The sequence below is a fragment of the Schistocerca piceifrons genome, chromosome 6 (genome assembly GCF_021461385.2).
Source record: "Schistocerca piceifrons isolate TAMUIC-IGC-003096 chromosome 6, iqSchPice1.1, whole genome shotgun sequence".
NCBI lineage: Eukaryota > Metazoa > Arthropoda > Insecta > Orthoptera > Acrididae > Schistocerca > Schistocerca piceifrons.
In genome coordinates, this window is record NC_060143.1 from 245,022,158 (window position 1) to 245,046,585 (window position 24,428).

The 24,428-nt window shown below is 40.3% G+C and overlaps 1 protein-coding gene across 1 annotated transcript in view; it reads right to left on the bottom strand.

Moving 5' to 3' along the window:
• The window catches only part of LOC124802902, a 204,611-nt gene that overhangs the window by 22,050 nt on the left and 158,133 nt on the right, over window positions 1-24,428 (bottom strand). Inside the window, exon 4 of the mRNA XM_047263966.1 lies at window positions 20,455-20,719. Coding sequence (XP_047119922.1) covers window positions 20,455-20,719 — 265 coding nt within the window. The remainder of the gene's footprint in view (window positions 1-20,454; window positions 20,720-24,428) is intronic.

Sequence of the window (24,428 nt, forward strand, 5' to 3'; positions counted from 1 at the left end):
ATTTTCAAACAGCTGAGCAGAACTGAACGTACTCAGACATTTCTCGCTTTACTTATTCTGATCAACACTAAACTGACACATAACATTTTTTGCGCAACGCAATCTGACTTTCAATAATCCCTACAAAAGAATGGCACTGACTAACAATAACCTATACCTTTCATGAATCACTTACCTCACAAAAATCTTCGTTACTCAAACTGCTGCAATACAGCGAGCGCCAATACTTCCAGCTAAATAAAATATTCTAACTACTGAAGGCACTAACTACTGATAGGCATAGTTAGCAAATGAAAGATTTTGATAGAGAACAAACAATGTGTTTACCTTATTAGTGTTAAAAAATATATATATATATCAGTTCATGACATCCAGTCTTACGAATTTACTCTGTCTGATGGACACACGTCCAGATCATCCGCTCACAAAACTCCGCCATCTCTCTCCCCACATCCACCACTGCTAGCGGCTCACCTCCAACTGTGCAACGCTACGCGATGTTCACATCCAACTGCCCAACACTACAATAGCAAATTACAACAATCAAAACCAGCCACAGACTGCACACAGCACAGTCAGTGATTTTCATACAGAGGGCTACGTGGCGTTACCAACATAAAAACCTAAACTGCCTACTTACATAGCACCCTCGCTCCCCACAAAAAAAAATTACAAATTGTTTTGGGCAGTGGCCAATACAGATTTGAAAAAAATTTTCATAATTGAGCCGCCAGCTGTGGTGGATGTGGGGAGAGAGATGGCGGAGTTTTGAGAGCGGATGATCTGGACGTGTGTCCATCAGAGAGAGTAAATTTGTAAAGCTGGATGTCATGAACTGATATGTATATTATGACTTTTGAACTCTATTAAGGTAAATACATTGTTTGTTCTCTACCAAAATCTTTCATTTGCTAACTATGCCTATCTGTAGTTAGTACCTTCAGTAGTTAGAATCTTTTATTTAGCTAGCAGTATTGGCACTCGTTGTATTGCAGTAGTTCGAGTAACGATGATTATTGTCAGTTAAGTGATTCATGAAAGGTATAGGTTATTGTTAGTCAGGGCCATTCTTTTGTAGGGATTATTGAAAGTCAGATTGCGTTGCTCTAAAAATGTTGTGTGTCAGTTTAGTGTTGATCATAATAAGTAAAGAGAGAAATGTCTGAGTACGTCCAGTTCTGCTCAGCTGTTTGAGAATCAAATAACTTAAGGGGTTTATCAGTACAGTCATTCATAAATTTTTCTAAGGGGACGTTTCAATAGCTCGAACATAAACGTGTACGGTTACTGTGGGTGAAATGATATTCCAGCATCGCACAAAAAGAGATGGCAGACCAATCGGTGAGTGAGAATGTGATTGCACATTTGCGTTTCTATACTCGATTACGTATTGCAGACGTCGAAACCTTGGCTACGTACACATTTACATGGGTAAATTGTGGCACGCAGAGGCCGGATAAATCATACACCTTTACATACACCGTGCACCTGTGTCCCATCTGACGATAACTGCTTATTTTTGAGAATTTCGCGAGAAACTGCCCACTCTTCTTCTTAGTGGTGTCCCAATACCGTATCAGAAACGTGTAGCTTTGCATGAGCTCTTCAGCCTGGCAGAAAATACAGTCGCCCACTTACAGGAACGCTTCCTGTTACCTAAACGCACTCCATAACTTTCGGAACACATTTACAAAGCACGCGAAATGTGTTGTGCGCTCACTAGTTCTTCTGAATCTCCAGTAATGTGATGTAATTCAGCACGGCAGGAGTAGTGAAAACTCTCGACAGTAAGAGTTAACTGTGAATGCTTGTGAACGTCACGACCACAACATCGTTGCATTTCGCCATGTGAGGGTTTCATGCATCCTGTTAGGATGGTAGTGACCAGACAAGCTAAATGACTACCATACGCAGTGTTTACTTCATCGGCTCCTCAGTTCCTACACACCCCAGGCACCACACAGTAGGCATTACGTATCTGTCGTCTCGTCATAACCGAAACACAAAATCTCACTTATCTAGCATCTTGGCTGGGCCCATCTGGGAAACAAAATCATTCGCAAATATCTCCTCCGTTACTTCTATCCGGCTCCAGAACAAGCTACCCAGTACTCTGCACACTGTTCATCCCCCTGGTCCATTTAAGAAACAGCTGAAAAGTTTCTCTCTACCAAAACCGTAGAACTAATATTCCGACGTTATCACAGTAACGAATGCTTCTCTTTTCATTTCTGTATGTCACATCCCCTATCATCATTAGTTGTCTTTCACTGCGTTTATCTTCCTTCGTGGCACCTTTCTTCTGATGTCCACTTACACCTGATTGTTATTTGGATTTATTGTTTTGGTCGCCATGAATTAACATAATCTGTGTTATCCTACATTATTTATATCATAATTAATTAATGAATTATAATTAATTTTTTATTCTGTATTAAATTGAATATTTAACAAGCCTGTCTTAACGCAGTTAATATGAAATACGTAGACTGCCTGATAAAAGTGTGCCTGATGGCTGTACTATTTCCACGTTACATAAATAAAAAAGTACACTAATTAATAATGCTGTACAGAAGCTATCTCATCTTCAGTTTTGTAGCATTCCTGTTTACATTCTCAGTAAGTGTGTATTTTATTTGCTAGGTGACTGTACATGACTACAACGATGCCTTTCCCTATCTCAAGAAGCAAGAGAAGAAATTCGTTCTCGAGAACTCAAGCCGCTGAGCGTTTCACGGTCTGTAATTGCGGTGCTTTTTGTCTCCGGAAACATAGATGCACACGAAATCTCTTCTGTTTACTGAAATTAGAAAGCAGTGTAACAGACTTAACTCCTGTCCATGATATCGTTCTTGGTTTCTCGACAAATCTGGAAGGAGATAGATAGATAGACAGAGAGAGAGAGAGACAGAGAGAGAGAGAGAGAGAGAGAGAGAGAGAGAGACAGAGAGATGCGGGAATACGGGAATATTCTGTGAAAAAACTCTTGCCACCTTTAGAATCGTGAGACTATGTGATTGAAAGCTCATTTGTTAACGTTGCCTAGATACTAATTACGCAGTTGACGTACATTTTTTGAGATCTATTCATCCGTGGAGCGGGCCTACAACCAATAAGCCCCTAAGCACCTGTCACTCACTCTGGCGTACATGAATACACTGTAATTGATAACTCTAACGATGCATTTCACGGTATTTTGATGCCTTTATATGTCGGTATTCAGTGGACATGAGGATATTATATGTGACTGACTTAGCGAAAATTGTATTATCTTTCCACGAACGAAGTTTTAGTGATAACATGTTTTTGAATACAGCGCTCATCTAGACTGTACAATGACTTTGAAAAAGATGGAGAATAAGGAGGAAAGGGAAACGGTATTAGCAACTTTGGTAATAAAGATAATACAATTTTGTTCGTAAATAGGTAGCAACAACAGCATGACTTGTTAATATAATACAGTTGCGTATGGTGTTCCCACAGTAGTGCTGGACGAAGCATCACGTAAAAACTAGAGTAACTCACTATTTGCCTTAGCGGGTTTCGACTTCCTTTGGTAGTTTATTCTGCTCCATAGAGTTCCTGTTTACTTGTTCATTGAAATGCATCTGGAACACCAAGTTAGGTCCTGTGTAAACTGTTGAATCTGTTTTTCACTTTTCATTTATGGCTACAATGAGCAATATGCCAAGTGCACTCCATGTTAAAACTCGGTTCTCTTCAGCCAAATCCCAACAAGCGGAGATTGAGCACAGGGTTTCCAAATCGGGAACACTGGCTTGTAGCTATCGAAAAACTTGATCAGAACTGGAGGTTTGGATAAGCTTTCAACTTGTTTGTATTCGTCAAAAATGTGAAACCATGTGTATGTACGCGTGTCTGTTAGTTTGTGCGTGTGTGCAACCAAGCCAATGAGCTGCTTGACGTAAGCCACACCTATTTCACGTGTACTTTTTTTTTTTTTAATTTGTGAACGTACATCAAAACATTGTTTTGCGTTTCATTAACTTTCTCGAAGGACTGAGTTTATGATCTGAGTTCTATTGTTTTCAGTCACATCTCAAAGTGCTTTGAATGCGGAAGGTGTGTTTCCAGTCGCAAATATTTTGGAGAGCAACATAAGTTACGGCATTTGCCTCCCAAAACAGGGGAACCTACAGAAAATCACGCTCAGAACTGGGATACGGGAATTTACACTAAATTGTTTATCGGGTAATGTTTCCATTGTCATAGATAAAAATAGTTGTGTGTGTGTGTCTACTGAATACTGTAAGTAGAAAGCAACAATATACATTACCGGAAAAAAATAGTACACCCTTTTAGAGGTTTGCAAATCACCCAAGATTTAGTGTTGCAACAGCGCATGAAATAGTTACATTTGCAGATCAATAAAGCAAGTGGTTCTGAGGTACCACGTGTCGACCCGTGCTGAAACATTCGTGTTAGAACGTGATGCAGCCTTTACAGGTGGCAATGGAGACGCTGGTTCCAGCATCCAGTCGATCATACAGATGGGGAGTACTGTCCTGGGATACGATAGCCAAGCCTGCTAGACCTATACACGTAGTTCTGTAAGAACCACTGCTTCACAAGACGCACTAGTCTCTTCGCGTCCCAACATATCCCACACGTGGTCGATTCGAGACAAGTCCGGAGATCGTGCTGTACAGGGAAGGTGCTGCATGGCTTGCAGAGCACTTTGGGTTCCACGGGCAGTGTGTGGGCCAGCAGTATCCTGTTGGAGCATTACACTACCTTCTTGTTGCAAGAACGGAAAAAGAATGAGTCTAACTACATTCTGCACGTAGAGAGCGCTTGCTAGCGTCCCCTCCAAAAACATTCAAGGTGAACGAGGGTTGTAGCTTACCGCGTCCCAGACCGTAAGGTCTGAGATGGGACTGTGTACCTCGGACGTACGTACTGTAAAAAACAGCACTTACCAGGTATACGCCGTACTAACAAACGACCATCACTTGCATACCTGCAGAATCTGCTTTGACCGCTGAAGAACGCGGCAAGCAATTTCATCTTCCAAGTGAAATTCTGTCGTCACCAGTCGAGACGTGCACGTCAGTTCTGCAGCGTGAGTGCATGACGGGCTAGAGGTGGTCGGAGCCGTTGCTCCAACGCCAAAAATGGCTTCGCAGCAGTTCGTGTTGACACACGAGGACTCACAAGCCCTCTTCTCTGCGCTGTGGTAGCTGTATGATCTGCCACTGCTGCCCTCATAATGAAACGATCTTGTCGGGCGTTTGTGCTGTGTGGAAGTGCAGAAGCTTGTCTACAGATGTGGGTATGTTCACGTGACCTCTGATACCTGCACCGTTGCGCAAATGGCGCAACACGTCCAACTTGTGTGGCAGTACTCCGAAAGGGCCATCCCGCCACTCGTGAGACCTAATTTGATCCCTGTGAAACTCGCTCAGTTGCCTGTTGCAAGGACAAGTGCGTCTGCGTTGCGTGGTTGCCTGCTTGCTTCACACGTTTGCGTCACAACTAGCCTTCCTGCTGTGTACATTCCATACTAAAGGGTAAATAGAGATAGCACTCTAGTAGCTGTGCTACTAGGCTATCTGTTTAAACCATTATAAATACGTTTACCACGCCCCAGGCGCCACATTCCGTCATCGGATTGAAATCGGCGTCGTGTTTCCAGATGTACTAATTCTTTTCCAACTGTGTATTTTAAAGTCATTTTATAGTTATTACTGACAGAAAAAATGCTGATAACCTCAGTTTAATGAACTGGCAGGTGTTCGGTGGTGAATAGCCGGCGGATGAAATTCAAAGGCCGACGTGGCCTACTAATTAATTTGTTCGTCTTCTTCTTCTTCTTCTTCTTCTACAGGACTACTCTGCAATTCAGACCTAAGTGTTAATCAAAGGATTCATTGAACCACTTTCAGACTATTTCCCTACCGTTACACTCTCGGACAGCACATGGGAAATACGAACACTTAACGCTTTCATTGTGACCTCGATTTCAGTAGTCGTATTACGACGATCATTTTTTCTCTATACAGGTGGGAGTCAACAGAATGTTTTCGCAATCGGTCGAGAAAGTTGGCGATTGAAAGTTCTTGAAAAGATCTCACTGAGACGAAAAACGAATCCGTTCTAACGATTACATAACACAATTCGCGTATCATATCTATGACACTCGCTCTCCTTTTTCCCAATAATACAAAATGAGTTGCCCTCCTCTGCCTATTACGGTGTCCTCCGTCAGTCAGATCTGGTAAGGGTGCCATACCGTGCTGCAATAATGCAGAAGAAGACAGACAAGCGTAACATAGCCAGTCTGTTTGGAAGATTTGTAGTGGCTTCTAAGTAATCCGCCAATAAATCGCGGCGTTTGGTTCACCAACCGCACGACATTTTTGGTATTGTGGTTTCTTATGTGTTTAGTTGATTTGACAGCCTTTCAATTTGTGTGATTTATTGTGTAAACTAAGTTTAAAAGACTCATCTTAGAACTCTTGTGGATGACGTCACACTGTTTATTGTTTAGAGTCAGCTGTCACTTTTCGCGTCATACAGATACCATGCCTAATAAAATCTTGCGAATGGTTTTGATCCACTGATAATTTTACTGAGCAGTAAACGACAACCTCAGCAGTAAATATTCTTAAATGGGTATTCTTACTGTCTCCTAGACCTATTATGTAGATTTAGAAGAGCAGAGGGTCCATATTTCCTTGGGGAACGACAGATACCACTTCTCTGGTATTCGATAACCTTCCGCCAATTACTACTAACTGCGAGATTTTTGACTGGAAATCACAAATCCAATAACACAACTGCCTCGATGCTCCATAGGCATGGAATCTGATTAGAAGCCGCTTGCGAGAAACGCTATCAAGAGTCTTCGGCGAGTCTAAAAATATTGAATAAATCTGAGATCACTTCTTTATGTCACTCATTACTTAGAATTAATAAAGAGACAGTTGTATTTCACAAATACGATATTTTCTAAACCCATGATGAGTATAAATCAATAAGCGTTTTCTTCGAGGTAATTCATAATGTCAGAACACATTATGCATTCCAAAACTGATGCCGCGCGTGGTAGCCACGTGGTCAGTGGCGCCTTGCCACGGTTCGCACGGCTCCCCCCGTCGGAGGTTCAAATCCGTAAAACTTTCCAGTCCTTCGGTATGTATCTTTCTTTGAGCGACTTCTTGTATATAATTGCTAAATATGGACCTATTACATCATAACATGTCACTCCAAGAGAAGTTTCGAGAGTAGGTTAGTAAAAGATGAAGAGAAGTTAAGATTATGGTTTTATTACATCGTACCCTCCCCCTCCTCATACTTGAATACAACGCACACGCAATTCATATAACCATGTGAAACTGTTTTTGGTTTTTTTTTTAACTCACGCGTCGCGGTTCGTTCTTCTTTGATCTTCACATATTCACTAATCAACAGAGACTGATTCTGCACATTGTCGTTTTGTGGTAAGTTCGTGTAAAACCAGATCTATCAACGTATCATTTGTGATTATTTTTTCCACAAAAGAATTGCCAGCGCTTTTTTTAAATTTTTTTTATAGTCAAGTCACGGCAGACGTCTACAAGACGTTAATTTTGTTCAGGAGTCAAGGTGTGTGGGACAGACTGGATCAACAGTTTTGTTTCAAAATATTCTGGAGACTATCTTGGACACTTCATTTAGACAAGTTCAGTTCGTTGCTCCTTTATGATTTATAAACACAACAACGTTGACGCTAAACGACCACGTGTCCAGTACTCAAACGTATCTGCTCACAACTGACTAGTCTAACGCACATGTGTTGGTAACAGTTACTAGGTCAGGCTGCCAGCGCACTTCCTGCGCTGATGTTTTTGTGCCAAGAATAAAATCAGTCTGTAAACTTTTTGGACGGATGGTGCTCTCTCTCCTAATTGTTACACCATAATGACAAGAAGTCTTGCTTGTGTTAAGTGATTTAAGCTTCTCCGCTACATTGTGAGTATCTGCACTACCGGACACTAAATTTGCTACACCAAGAAGAAATGCAGATGATAAACGGGTATTCATTGGACAAATTTGTACTAGAACTGACATGTGATTACATTTTCAGGCAATTTCGATGCATAGATACTGAGAAATCAGTACCCAGAAAAACCCCCTCTGGCCGTAATAACGGACTTGATACGCCTGGGCATTCAATCAAACAGAGCTTGGATGGCGTATACAGGTACCGCTGCCCATGCAGCTTCGACACGATACCACTGTTCATCAAGAGTAGTGACTGGCGTATTGTGACGAGCCAGTTGCTCCGGCACCATTGACCAGACTTTTCAATTGGTGAGAGATCTGGAGAATGTGCTGGCCAGGGCAGCAGTCGAACATTTTCTGTATCCAGAACGGCTCGTACAGGACCTGCAACATGCGGTCGTGCATTATCCTGCTGAAATGTAGGGTTTCGTAGGGATCGAATGAAGGGTAGAGCCACGGTTAGTAACACATCTGAAATGTAACGTCCACTGTTCAAAGTGCCGTCAATACGAACAAGAGGTGACCGCAACGTGTAACCAATGGCACCCCATACCATCACGCCGGGTGATACGCCAGTATGGATATGACGAATACACGCTTCCAATGTGCGTTCACCGCGATGTCGTCAAATACGGATGCGACCATCATGATGGTGTAAACAGAACTTCGATTCATCCGAAAAAATTACGTTTTGCCGTTCGTGCACCCAGGTTCGTCGTTGAGTGCACCATCGCGGGCGCTCCTGTCTGTGATGCAGCGTCAAGGGTAGCCGCAGCCATGGTCTCCGTGCTGACAGTCCATGCTGCTGCAAACGTCGTGGAACTGTTCGTGTAGATCGTTGTTGACTTGCAAACGTCCCCATCTGTTGGACTCAGGGATCGAGACGTGGCTGCACATTCCGTTAGAGCCATGCGGATAAGATGCCTGTCATCTCGACTGCTAGCGATACGAGGGATCCAGCACGGCGTTCCGTATTACCCTCCTGAACCCACCGATTTCGTATTCTCCTAACAGTCATTGTATCTCGACCAACGCGAGCAGCAATGTCGCGATACGATAAACCGCAATCGCGATAGGCTACAATCCGACCTTTATCAAAGTCGGAAACGTGGTGGTACGCATTTCTCCTCCTTACACAAGGTATCACAACAACATTTCACCAGGCAACGCCGGTCGACTGCTGTTTGTGTATGAGAAATCGGTTGGAAACTTTCGCCATGTCAGCATGTTGTAGGTGTCGCCACCGGCGCCAACCTTGTGTGAATGCTCTGAAAAGCTAATCATTTATATATCACAGCATCTTCTTCCTGTCGGTTAAATTTCGGGTTTGTAGCACGTCATCTTCGGGGGCGTAGCAATTTTAATGGCCAGTAGTGTTGTTACAAGTTTCTCACGTCCAGAGCTGTTCTTGATCCGAATTCTCGCATATTTAATGAATTTTTTCGTATTGGCACTGCCGTCAGTACCATAACCGTTGCCATCATGCATTTACTGCCACATACATCCACAAACTCACCAGAAAACTCTTGGACCCCTGGTGCGCAGAATCAGTGATGTATGTCGTTCCAGAGACAGACAAAAAAGCCATTAAGCAAGTGGTCATAATATTCTGGCTTTTAAGTGTATCTCTTTTAAAATAAGCCACAACTGGTCTATACTTAAACAATTTGTTAGGAAAGAATGCAAACAGATACTTAGGAAATTTTTTCTGATGTTATTAGAGATGCCTTGCGTTTATCTTTGGTGGATTTGGAAGTTTCGGTACTCATTCTCTCTAAATGTAAATTTGTGGGAAGGTCTTATGGGACCAAACTGCTGAGGTCATCGGTCCCTAAACCTACCAACTACTTAATCTAACTGAAAATAACTTACGCTATGAACAACAACTTTCCAGGTAAAACAATTGCATAAATAAAATAAATAAATAAACACACACACCCATGCCCAAGGGAGGACTCGAATGTCCGATATGGGGAGCCACACGGAACGTGATAAGGCGCCTTAGACCTTTCCCTAGAACCACATTCTGATTAGTAATCCTAGTATCCGTCATGTCGGTCTATATTTGTTCTGGAGTGTTTTTTCTTCCAAAAGATGCAGCATGTTATCGCAAACATTTTCGAGTATTGTGGGCTCATAAACTAAATGATCCAATTAATTTTGGGAGGAAGCCTTTAGTACATCTCGGACGATGGTTTATACCTACAACCGACTTTATCAAATATATTTACGACAGATTGAAGTAACCACCAGCTAAATTTGTATCAATGGGGTACCTACGCGAAATAAGACCCATAATTTCCTTGAACTTTTCAGCAGCGTTATCATCCGAGTCGGAGGGTTGGCAAAGGCAAAAAATTATTAATTTATTCTGGTTGTCAAATATAGCTTCTACCCTTACTAGCTCACCGCAATTACCGATGTTAATTTAACTACAAGATAAACTGCAACAAAAACGCCCTTCACTAATTGAATTTAATCTGTCCTGTCTGAATGTACTCTGAAGTGCCAATGAATCTGGCATAGGCATGCGTATTCAAATACACAGATAAGTGAACAGGCAGAATACGGTTCTGCGCTCGGCAGCGCCTATACAATACAAGTGTCTGGCGCAGTTGTTAGATCGGTTAGTACTGCTACAATGGCAGGTTATCAATATTAAGGTGAGTTTGAATATGATATTATAGTAGGCGCACGAGCGATGCCACACAGCATGTCAGAGGTAGCGATGAAGTGAGGATTTTTCCGTACGACCATTTCACGAGTTTTCCGTGAATATCAGGAACCCTGTGACACATCAAACCTCCGACGTCGCTGTGGCCGGAAAAAGATCCTGCAAGAACGGGATCAACGACGACTTCAGAGAATCATTCAGAGTGACCGAAGTGGAGCTCTTCCGCAAATTGCTGCAGATTGTAATGCTGGGTCATTAACAAGTGTCAGCGTGCAAACCATTCAACGAAACACCATGGATATGGGGTTTCTGAGCCGAAGGCCCACTCGTGTACCCTTGATGGCTTAATGACACAAAGCTTTAGGCCTCGCCTTTGCCCGTCAACACCGACATTGGACTGTTGACGACTGAACACATGTTGTCTGGACGGACGAGCCTCGTGTCAAATTGCATCGAGCGGATAGAAGTGTACGGTTATGGAGACAACCTCATGAATCCATGGAACCTGCATGTCAGCAGGGCACTGTTCAGACTTGTGGAGGCTCTGTATTGCTTTGAGGCGTGTGCAATTGGAAGGATATGGGGCCCCTGATACGTCTACATACGACTCTGAGAGGTGATACGTATTTAAGCATCCTGTCTGATCACCTGCATCCATTCATGTCCATTGTGCATTCAGACGGACTTGGGTAATTCCAGTAGGACAACGCGACATCCCACACGTTCAGAAATGCTACATAGTATCTTCAGGAATGGCCACCAGTCTCCCAGGACATTAAAATTATTGAGCATATCTGGGATGCCTTGCAACGTGCTGTTCAGAAAAGTTTCCAAACCCGTCGTTCCCTTACGGTTTTATGGACAACCCTGCAGAATTTCTGGTGTCATCTCCCTCCAGTACAACTTCAGACATTAGTCGAGTTCATACCACGTAGTGTTGCGGCATTTCTAAGTGCTCGCGGGAGCCCTACGCGATATTAGGCAGGTGTACCAGTTTCGTTGGCTCGGTTTTCTATAAGAACTTCAACTGAACTTATCACTGGACTTAAGGCAGATTTCAGAACCTACAACAATTTGAGCTTAAGCGCTATCTGTTAGCTGTTAGAGCTGTGTTTCTTTCCTGACACAGCTACAAAAATTTACAGGTACAATACCGACATTTCCCTGACCTACCCTTGTCCTGTGTTTGACCTGCACTTTTAGAGGCAGAAGCCCTTTTTGTACTTTTCCGAGACCCTATAATCTATAACAACAGCCCAGTCTTCAAAAAGAAAATAGAAGAGAGAGAGAGAGAGAGAGAGAGAGAGAGAGAGAGAGGAAAAGAGAGAAGATTAGCGCTAACTGGTCCACCGAACGAGATTCCAAACAAGATGCACTCGTCTTAGCGATTTCTGAGAGCGTTCTGAAGGCGCCAGGACAGAGCAATTGTTGTAAGGTAATGGAAAACAGTTTCTATAGTTAACATTCCAATTATTTTACGAAACAACGCCGTAGATACGTCTGACATTGCCTTCTGTGAAAGAATATTAAACTGTAGAGGTTAAATTATGTCTAATACAGTCGCCTAAGTCCCGAGACTAATACATCAGTCAAGAAGTGCACATTAGATTAAAAAATTGTTCGATCAGAAAGAATGTAAACACAAATTTTGTGCAAAATACGTCGTATAAACACATTTGTATGCCCTATACTGGAATACTGGCCAAGTGTATAGGACACATATGCAGTCGGACCTACAGTGGTCATGGAGTCTATAAAAAGCTTGGTGGTGTGAAACGTCTTAGGCTTATATGAATGGCGAAAGAATGTAACAGATTGTAACTAGCATATGCTCGAGGGAAGGCACAATTTACATCTCGTGAGATCCAAATTAGAAAATGTCACATGCCTTGTTCAGGTCAGTGTCTCCCAATGTTCTCCATACCCTACGTATCGTACACGGTTTAGGAACAGAGTGGTCGTCTTGGAAAATAAATTTTCTTACTCATTTTTCATTCTCGAGCCATCTGATGCTGAAAAATAAATAGATGAATTTCCTCAATGTTCCTATTCCGTAGATTTAGTATATCAGAAATATGGCGAATAACAAATAACACTCGCGCAAAGATGCAGGTATTCTTCCCACAAGCTTTTAATGAATGTGACTACTACAATTAAGAGTGCACTGCACCACTTTACTTATTGTCGACATGTATAGAGATAGGTATAAACGTCCTGACATTTTCCGTTTTTGTTTTTCTATTTTCAGCAGCAGTTTCCTGTATGGCAGTTTATCAAAAGGAACTTAGTTCATAGCAGAAGAAATTCTGATGACCGTTTCAGATCATTATAAACTGATTCCACAAAACTTAAGCATATAATAATCAGTGCAATCTTACCAGCTGAAGACCATCTGGGTTATAATAGTTCCAATGCGAAGTTTGTTCAAGACGTCGGAGGTTTAGCGGTAAAAGTAGCCCACGAAGGCGGAAAGGTTGGCTACAAACTTAATTCAGAAGTGCTGGACAGTACAAAGAGAATGTAACGCAAACTTTAAATAATTAACAAGGAATGAGAAAAGTTAGCTCAAAGTTTCTGCATTAAGGAACGCACATTACTCTTCCCATTAAGCACTGTCTGCTTCGAGAGAGAAATCTAGTAGCAAGGAAACTGTTTTGTTTCCAAGGAATGGCTACAGACAGTGCACTTCACAAAAATAAAATAATAATAGGATCCTTTTACCGACCTCCCAATTCAGATGATACAGTTGCTGAAAATTCAAAGAAAACTTGAGTTTGATTTCAAACACGTACGATAATAGTTGGTGGTGACTTTAATTTACCCTAGATATGTTGGCGAAAATACATGTTTCATTCCGGAGGTGCGCATAAAATATTATCCGAAATCGTGCTAAACGCATTCTCTGAAAATTATTTCGAGCAGTTAGTTCATGAGCCTACGCGATTAGTAAACGGTTGTGAAAACACACTTGACCTCTTAGCAACAAATAATCCTGAGTTAATAACGTGCATCAAAACCGATTCATGGATTAGTGAACAGAGGATTGTCGTAGCGAGATTGAATATTGTAATCCCCAAATCCTTGAAAAATGAGCGAGACATATACCTATTCAAAAAAGCAGATAAAAATTCACTTGACGCCTTCCTGAGAGACAATCTCCACTCATTCCAAATTGATAATATAAGTGTAGACCAGATGTGGCTTAGATTTAAAGAAATAGTATCTGCAGCAATTGAGAGATTTATACCAAATAAATTAACAAACGACGGAGCTGATCCTCCTTGGTACACAAAATGGGTTAGAACACTGTTGCAGAAACAACGAAACAAACATGCCAAATTTAAAGAGACGCAAAATCCCCAAGACCGGCGATCTTTTACAGAGGCTCGAAATAAAACGCGGACTTCAATGCGAGATGCTTATAACAGTTCCCACAACGAAACTTTGTTTCGAAACCTGGCATAAATCCAAAGAGATTCTGGTCGTATGTGAAGTATGTTAGCGGCAAGAAACAATCAATGCCTTCTCTGTGCGATAGCAATGGAGATGCTATCGAAGACAGTGCTGCCAAAGCAGAGATACTAAACACAGCCTTCCGAAATGCCTCTACAGAAGAAGACGAAGTAAATGTTCCAGAATTCGAATCGAGGACAGCTGCCAACATGACTAACGTAGAAGTAAGAATCCACGGAGTAGTGAAGCAACCTAAATCACTTAATAAAAGCAAGTCTTCTGGTCCAGACTATATGCCAATTAGGTTCCTTTCGGAGTATGCTGATGGATTAGCTCCATACTTAAAAATCATATACAACCGTTCGCTCGACGAAAGATCCGTACCCAAAGACTGGAAAGTTGCACAGGTCACATTAATATTCAAGAATCGTAGTAGAAGTAATCCACTAAATTACAGGCCCATATCGTTAATGTCGATGTTCAGCAGGATTTTGGAACATATATTGTGTTCGAATATTATGAATTTCCTCGAAGAAAAAGGCTATTGTGACACAGTCAACATGGATTTAGAAAACATCGTTCCTGTGAAACACAACTAGCTCCTTATTCACATGAAGTGTTGAGTGCTATTGACAGGGGACCTCAGATCGATTTCGTATTTCTGTATTTCCTGAAGGCTTTCGACACTGTACCACACAAGCGGCTAATAGTGAAATTGCGTGCTTGTGGAATATCGTCTCAGTTATGTGACTGGATTTGTGATTACCTGTCAGAGAGGTCACAGTTCGTAGTAATTGACGTAAAGTCATGGAGTAAAATAGAAGTGATTTCTGGCGGTCCCCAAGGTAGTGTTATAGGCCCTTGGCTGTTCGTTATGTATATAAACGGTTTGGGAGACAATCTGAGCAGCCGTCTTCGGTTGTTTGTAGATGTCGCTGTACTTTATCGACTAATAAAGTCATCAGAAGATCAAAACAAACTGCAAAACGATTTAGAAAAAATATCTGAATGGTGCGAACTATCTGAATGGGGCGAAAGGCGACAGTTGACCCTAAATAACGAAAAGTTTGAGGTCATCCACATGAGTGCAGGTATTAGAATTACGAACAACTTAAATTGGAAGGTTCAGTCTGGAACCGCGCGACCGCTATGGTCACAGGTTCGAATCCTGTCTCGGGCATGGATGTGTGTGATGTCCTTCGGTTGGTTAGGTTTAAGTAGTTCTAAGTTCTAGGGGACTGATGACCTCAGAAGTTAAGTCCCATATTGCTTAGAGCCATTTTTGAACCTACTATATCTAAAGAAACCGTCCGTTTGACAATAATTCGCAATGGATAGCTCAGAGCTGTGACCGTGGGGATATCAAAATATTTTTCGCCTAATAGGACACAGGAATAATATACTGGCATTATTCTGGACTGCTATGCATAATCAACATTTTTGGCAAGCACGTGTTACTTTTAGTGTGGGAAAGAAAACCGTTATGCAAAAGCAACGGAAGTCGCCAATAGTTAATTTGATTTACGAAATGATGGACTTTAGTCGGAGAATTGAAAGTAAGCAAATGCCCAGAGCGTATTTTACAGAGCGACAGTGGGGAGAACTGATATATATGCTGCACCTGTGGGTTCACTTTTGTTCTGCGTCACTGTAGGCCAATCATGAGATTGAGCAGTTTCTGCCAGCCAGATTATTGCTGGAAAGTACTGCACCCAATCTAGCAGTTGTCTTTGTCTACACAATGTGTGTTGCTCAGATATATCACACATGCCGCTTCATGTAAACACACCATCTACACATTGTCAGTCATTGAAGTTCATTACTAGTTAAGTATCCATCTCCTAATTCTTAATCTATCCCAAAGTAATAACTAACACAAAGAAAATGTCACTTATATAGTTATTATTAAATTGGATGTGTTGTTGTTTTCTTTTCAATAATGGAAAGATACCAGTTGTTTTAGGACAAGTTATGAAGTAACCTTGTAAAATGTAAATATAATCAATGTGTGTGATCCAAAATAGGCAACTTTGAAGGAATGAAAGCAATTATGGAATATATAACCGTATTACAGTCAGTAGCATATCTAATTCTTTTATTTGTTTCTGTTTTTAAATGCTGCTCATGAGTATATCGTTGATACACAGAAATAAAAATGTAAACGTGCACATGCTCAGACTCGTGTATCTCCAAAAGTTCTTTACCGTCTGCTGCAAAATTTTGACATTGCATTTTACTACTTACGTGCTTTAGGTCCTTATTTCATTAATACCACAGGTGTAAAAATTACCGCACTATCAGTTTGATAAGTCATGGTTGCAAAATACTAACATGAATTCGTTACAGTCGCATGGAAAAAATAGTAGAAGCCAACCTCGGGGAAGATCATTTAGGATTCCGTAGAAATGTGGAAACACGGGAGATAATACTGACCCTACGACGTACCTTAGAAGGTAGGTTAAGGAAAGGCAAACCTATGTTTCTAGCATTTGTAGACGTAGAGGAAGCTTTTGAAAATTTTGACTGGAATACTCTCTTTCAAATTCCGAAGGTGGCAAGCGTAATATATAGGGAGCGAAAGGCTATTTACAATTTGTACGAAACCAGATGGCAGTTATAAAAGTCGAGGGGCACGAAAGGGAAGCAGTAATTAAGAAGGGAATTAGGCATTTTGTAGCCTATTCCCGAAGTTGTTCAATCTGTATACTGAACAAGCAGCAAAGGAAAGAAAAGAAAAATTTGGAGTAGGAATTAAAATCCATGGTGAAGAAATAAAAATTTTGAAGTTTGCCGCTGACACTGTAATTCTGTCAGAGACAGCAAAGGATCTGGGAGAGCAGTTGAACGGGATGAACAGTGTCTTGAAAGGAGGATATAAGATGAACTATAACGAAAGCAAAACGAGTATAATGGAAAGCTGTTGAATTAAATCAGGTGATTCTGAGGGAATTAGATTAGGAAATGAGATACTTAAAGTACTAGATAAGTTTTCCTATTTGGGCAGCAAAACAATTGATGATGGTCGAATTAGAGAGGATACAAAATGTAGACTGTCAATGGCAAGAAAAGCATTTCTGCAGAAGAGAAATTTGTGAATATCGAGTATTGATTTAAGTGTCAGAAAGACTTTTCTGAAGTTATTCGTATGGAGTCAGCTAGGTATGGAAGTCAAGCATGGACGACAAATAGTTTAGACAAGAAGAGAAGCTTTTGAATTGTGGCGCCACAGAAGAATGCTGAAAATCAGATTGGTATATCATGTAACTAATGACGGGATTCTGAATACAATTGGGGAGAAGAGAAATTTGTGGCACAACTTGACTAGAAGAAAGGATCGGCTGATAGGACACGTTCTAAGGTATCATGGGATCACCAACTTGATATTGGAAGGAAGCATGGAGGGTAAAAATCGTAGCAGGAGACCAAGAGGCCTCCACACGATAGAGTAGCATGGAGGGCTGCATCAAAGCAGTCTCCGAACTGCAGACCACAATATACAGGGTGGTCCATTGATCGTGATCGGGCCAAATATCTCACGAAATAAGCGTCAAACGAAAAAACTACAAAGAATCAAACTTGTCTAGCTTGAAAGGGGAAACCAGATGGCGCTATGGTTATCCCGCTAGATGGCGGTGCCATAGGTCAAACGGATATCAACTGCGATTTTTTTTTAAATAGGAACCCCCAATTTCATTACTTATTTGTGTAATTCGTAAAGAAATATGAATGTTTTAGTCGGACCACTTTTTTCGCTTTTTGATAGATGGCGCTGTAATAGTCACAAAACATATGGCTCACAATTTTATACGAACAGTTGGTAACAGGTAGGTTTTTTAAATTAAAATACAGAACTTAGGTACGTTTGAACATTTTATTTCGGTTGTTCCAGTGTGATACATGTACCTTTGTGAACGTATCATTTCTGAGAACGCATGCTGTTACAGTCTGATTACCTGTAAATACCACATTAATGCAATAAATGATTAAAATGATGTCCGTCAACCTCAATGCGTTTGGCAATAGGAGTAACGAAATTCCTCTCAACAGCGAGTAGTTCGCCTTCCGTAATGTCCGCACATGCATTGACAATGCGCTGACGCATGTTGTCAGGCGTTGTCGGTGGATCACGATAGCAAATATCCTTCAACTCCCCTCACAGAAAAAAAATCCGGGGACGTCAGATCCGGTGATCGTGCTTCGACGACCTGTCATGAAATATGCTATTCAATACCGCTTCAACCGCAACCGAGCTATGTGCCGGACATCCATCATGTTGGAAGTACATCACCATTCTGTCATGCAGTGAAATATCTTGTAGTAACATCGGTAGAACATTACGTAGGAAATCAGCATACATTGCACCATTTAGATTGCTTTCGATAAAATGGGGGTCAATAGTCCTTCCTTCCATAATGCCGCACCATACATTAACCCGCCAAGGTCGTTGATGTTCCACTTGCCGCAGCCATCGTGGATTTTCCGTTGCCCAATAGTACATATTATGCAGGTTTCCGTTACCGCTGTTGGTGAATAACGCTTCGTCGCTAAATAGAACGCGTGCAAAAATTCTGTCATCGTCCCTTAATTTCTCTTGTTTGGCAGATCCTCCCAGTGGCAGAACTTTACACGACGTTCAAAGTCATCGCCATGCAATTTCTGGTGCATAGAAATATGGTACAGGTACAATCGAGGTTGATGTAGCATTCTCAACACCGACGTTTTTGCGATTCCTGATTCATCATCATTTATTTCAGGTCGTGGTTGACGTTTCACGTGTGGCTGAACAATTACTGTTTCCTTAAATAACGTAACTATGCGGCGAACGGTCCGGACACTTGGATGATGTCGTCCAGGATACCGAGCAGCATACATATCACACGCCCGTTGGGCATTCTGATCACAATAGCCATAGATCAACACGATATCGACCTTTTCCGCAATTGGTAAACGGTCCATTTTAACACGGGTAATGTATCACGAAGCAAATACCGTCCGCACTGGCGGAATGTTACGTGATACCACGTATTTATACGTTTGTGACGATTACAGCGCCATCTATCACAAAGCGAAAAAAGTAGTCCAACTAAAACGTTCATATTTCTTTACGTACTACACGAATATGTAATAAAAATGGGGTTTCCTATTAAAAAAAAAAAAGCTGTTGATTTCCGTTTGACCGATGGCAGCGCCATCTAGCGGGCAAACCATAGCGTGTAGCGCCATCTGGTTCCCCCTTCAATCTAGACAAGTTTAGTTCTTTGTAGTTTTTTGGATTGATGCTTATTTCGTGCCACATTTGGCCCAGTCACTATCAATGGACCATCCTATATATATTAAAAAGGCTGTACTTCTAAACATATATCGGATATACAGCAGTGAAACGTCGTCAGCAAATGGAAAAAGGTGTATTTATAGCTAATTGGTTTATGATTAGAATACTACCACAGAATTTAAATTTATAAATAACAAGAAACAAGGCTTCAGGTCAGAGAGAGGGGAAAGAAGAGATGAGCAGATTGGTGCGTGGAAATGGATATAGAAAACGGGAAAGAGGAGGTGGAGAGAGAGGAGGAGAGATGAAGGGGGACAGAGAAAGGGGGAGGAGGTGATGGACTGAAAAGTGGGAGGGGGAGGGAGGGGAGGCTAGAGGAGTGGAGAGGGAAGAGGGCGCAGCAGATGTACAGAGAGAGAGGAAGGAGGTGATTGTCAGAGAGTGGGAAGAAGGAGAAGATGGATAAACGAAGGGGGAGGGTGAGATGAACAGAGACAGGGGAGAGAAGCAGATTAGGACGCAGTATATCCAATTCCTATACTCATTAGAGTCGTGCTTTCTCTTTTCTTTCTTTTCCATTTAAGTTGACTGAGCGAGTCGTACAGAAAGTAATTGAAAAATATGATTAGTTTGCTGGATATAAGGTCCGCCCCTATTATGTAAACAACCGTTTTTCTTTAAATCATAATATAGTTTAGTTATTTTGTGCCACCATCAGAGGTTATTCTTCATCAAATCCTATTTTCTAAATTATTATGTTGTGTGGGACCATCTTCACAACTGAATAACGCAAAAGTTATCAATTAAGTGAAGGATACCCACTGATGACGGCAGAAAGGTGCTGAAGCAAGTTTGGTTTTTAGTGTAAAACTTTTAATTCCATAACAGGTGGATCTTTTATCGAGTAATTCTGGACAGAATGAACATGACTCACTACATAAATAAATTTCACAAATAGCTCAGAAAAGCACTCGACGTAAAATAGTTCCCAGCGCGGAACAAAAAAATAACGCTACAGAATCTGTGATACTAAGGAGGCCACACTCACCTTGAACCTTGTCGGCTCTGGAGTTGCTGGTCTGCACGGTAGCCCTGCTCTCCAGCACGGGCGCCTTCTGGAGGCGGTCGCTCTCGACGCTCTCCTCGTTGCTCCTCCAGTAGACTGTCGCGATGGTGGCCAGGCACTTGAGCTTCATGTCACCCCGCCGGAAGTGGCGCGGCCGCACCTTGAACTCCAGGCCGAGTATGGACGTCTCCAGATCGTCCAGTGGCGAGACAATTATGTCAGGACCTTTCAGCAAACTTTGGTCAGCCTGCACAAAGAAAAACCCTCAGTTGCTTCAATCTTCTTGCAGCATTCTGTCGCCAGTAAGTAATTCAGAACATAACACGTGAAAAGAATATCAGTTTAAGTGTAAGTTCCCAAATTCTACACGACCAAGACCAAGCTCATGCTAAAAGAGACATCGATATTTAGTTTCAAGATATTACTACTGGTTATATCAAGATATTACTACTGGTTATATCAGTAGTATTCCACAAACCAGCATGCCCTATGGGTAGTACTAAATGACAAGCACTTTATATCTGTCTAGTAGTGGGCCTGCAACGGCTATTCCCTATTGCTGTGGACTCTTACAACCCATTAGTGACTACTACTAGTTGTGGCAATGGACTATTTTGTGGTTCACATGGCAAACATCTTGAGTGAATCGTCTATGAAGTAAGGATAACACGAAACCAGTATAATGAAGCACTCTAAAAGGCTCGCTATGTGACATAAAACGAACTTGATGTAACAGAAATTTTGTTTCTGTTACATTTGTATATTTTGAGTTATAAAATATTTCAAGTACCAACTTTATTTTTATTTGCAAAGTTTTAAAACTAGTTGTGTTGAATATCTGTTTTATCCAAACAGACGAGCTGAAATACATTGTTGCAAAGAAAAAAATAATTATATTGTGAGATTCTTCGCCGTCTGAAATACATTAGTAATTGTTGGACTTCTTTGAGGCCTGTTTCATTATTCTGTGAGTCAAAAAATGTACAGTTTAATTTGTATGCCATGCATTTCATGTGTGATTCTCAGGAAGAACTGACTCCTCTAAGTTACGAAAAGTACATTTAACATACTTTTTCAGGTTGCTGAATAAATGTGTAGCTTTACATATTGTTCTTATCTCCACTGGCGTTAAAACAAAATCCGCTACTGAAATGATAAAATCACTATACTCACATTCGGCGGAAGTGGTTTTCTAATTTCCATCCGACCATCTATAGGTTTACTTTGTGTTTGTTATTCCCTTAAACAAAATGTGATCTTGTTTCTTAGAAAAGACCCTATCCAGTTTCATGTGGTATCCAAATCCTTACAGTGTATGCAGAATGTCTTGCTTCATTATAAAAAGTGAAAAACCACAGTGATAATGTCATTTTCATTTAATTGTGTTGTATATAACAAGTAATCGTAATTATGTGATTTTGCTCCTTGTATTTATTAGTCTCCCACAATCACTCCATTTGTATCTATATTCCCATTATCATGTAATAATGGTTGATATCAGATGATGGTGGTAGACAAAGGAATCCATCCTAATTAAATATGGATGATGGAAATTACCAATTTTATACAGGCTCTAGATCGCAGTTCTTAGGAATTACTGTGTATTGTGAAATGATTACTGATTATAGTAGTCGTTAAAGAGCTCCTTCCGTGACAGTGCATGACTAAAACCGACATAGTTCTTGTAACCAGTTAGTGCATTTTGAAGACTATTACTATTTTATTTCACAAGAAGCTGGTGCAGTTTGTAGACTACTACCATTTTATTTTATTTCCATTCTTGTTTGATGTGATCAAAATTTACTTCATAACAGGGAAAACTGTACCACTATTAATATATACTAAAACATTGAGGACCCAAGATAAACCCCTGTTGTATAGAATTTTCTTTGCTTCGACAGCCTGCTTTTCTTTGAATGGGCATAACAGCAAAATGTTTGACTTTGTCTCATAAAGTATCACTATGAAGAGATTCAATACATAAGCTATTGTATGAAAAGGCTTTAAAATGCCACTATCTCGTAACTGAACTCTCAATAATAGCTTAGAAATGTTTTTAGGAAAGTTGAGTAGAATGAAATTTTCTATTGGAGATTTAGGATGTAGCACAATTGTGCCAAACGATGTTCACGAAGCTCTTCTGTGACATAATGGGCCACTGAATAATGCTCTCTTCGTATCTAAATTGCGTAGCACTTATAGAAAAAGACATTGAATATGTCTGCAATCTAGCACTGGTTTATAAATAATCTTCCATGTAATTCTTTCATGTCGCTAATTTTTTGAGTGCCTTTGCTCTAAATAGTTATTTTTTGTTGCCAGATGAACATTTTTGTTCATCAAACTATACAATTTTTACAGATAGAGAATTTAGTTAGAATTTCCTGTCTGTAGTTTCACTCTTTCTTTAATTATTTCCATATTAACAGCATGATACACACATGTCTGTCACGTTCTGGAAAAGGGTTAATCATAACATTGATACATGCCATTTTCAGTATGGTTCTTGTTATTAAACTTTTATGAATAACACTGTTGAATGTTGTCATCAGTATTATTTCCCATTGGATGAGGGAATTTATATTATATGAATTAGAAGTAATCCCACAGCACCAGTTGCACAGCTGTAAGAAATTTAAAATTAAGTCTCCTTCAGATATCTTCAGATGTTAAATACCATTCTAGAACTTTAAACTGTCTTATGAATAACTCAAAATTACCAACTGCAGTCTTATCTATTGCAATTTTCGCTTACAATCTGCATGTGGGTTTCAGCTAATATGGAGAACAATATTCAAGATTATGATCTTGCAAAGTCTTAAGGACATCAAGAGATTAATATTTGATCAACATCCTACTGTAAATGATATCTCTGAATAGAAACTTAGAACTATTACTACTTGCTTCTTTTTCTTTTATTCATTTCGTTACAGGTATTTTAAGATAGGTCCAAGATAATTAACATTTTAGTAGTCTTTGTATATTCTGATGATCATTATAATCTAGTGATATGTATGTTTTTTCAAAGTGTTTAAACTGATTAACTCCTTCTCTTTTACCTGCCTGTGTCTCTCTGTATTCAAGTGCATTTTCAACTTTCACTACTAATTTTGTTCTATCAGTGAAGATTCTGGAACCAAGCTATTCTATATTTTCTCAAAATCTTTGCTTCAGTAATTACTGCAAATATTGCAAAATAGTCTAGAAATTATAAAGTTTCCCACTATCATTTAGAAATTTACTATTGTTTTTGTTTTGTTGACCCAATATTTTTCCGTTAATTGTGCAAATTTAATCTCAGTCAAATAGCATAGGTACTGGAAAGCCAACCCTAAACTAGTGTTATTTGCATATGGCTACGTTACCAATAATTGTCTCTACTGATGTGGTACATTGTAGGTAGTGAGCTGACTTTAATGCAGTTATTTACAGTTCATTAAATTCTTTTGTGAACTGCTTATCTAGAAAGAAAGATAGAAAAATTATAAATTACTCCCAAAATAATTATCTGCTGCAAATACGGAGCGTAATATCACATTTTCTCCATAAAAACAAAACAAAACAAAAGTATCTAAGGATGTCTTTGTCATATATGGTGCTGAGGAATGTCTTTCGTTAATTGCACTCATATGGTCAATTTTAGTGAACAGCGTCACATATCAGTTAATATGATGAATAAATAGATAAGCATCAGTGATTTGTTCTTCGATAATGCATTAGGCTACATTTGCAAATGTGCAGAACGAAAAGCTCAAAAATATTTGTTCTATAAATAAAAACCGCCCTTTCTCGCTGCACTGTACTTTATTCCTCCCTGACGCCTTTCTCCTTTATGATTAAGGCAGCTTCAGTGGGAGCTAGAATGATGCAGTTTGGTATGTGATATTTGTTGATTATAAAACAGTTCACGTCTCATTTTTTACGTAGATAAATTTTACAGTTCTTTGTGTTTTTGG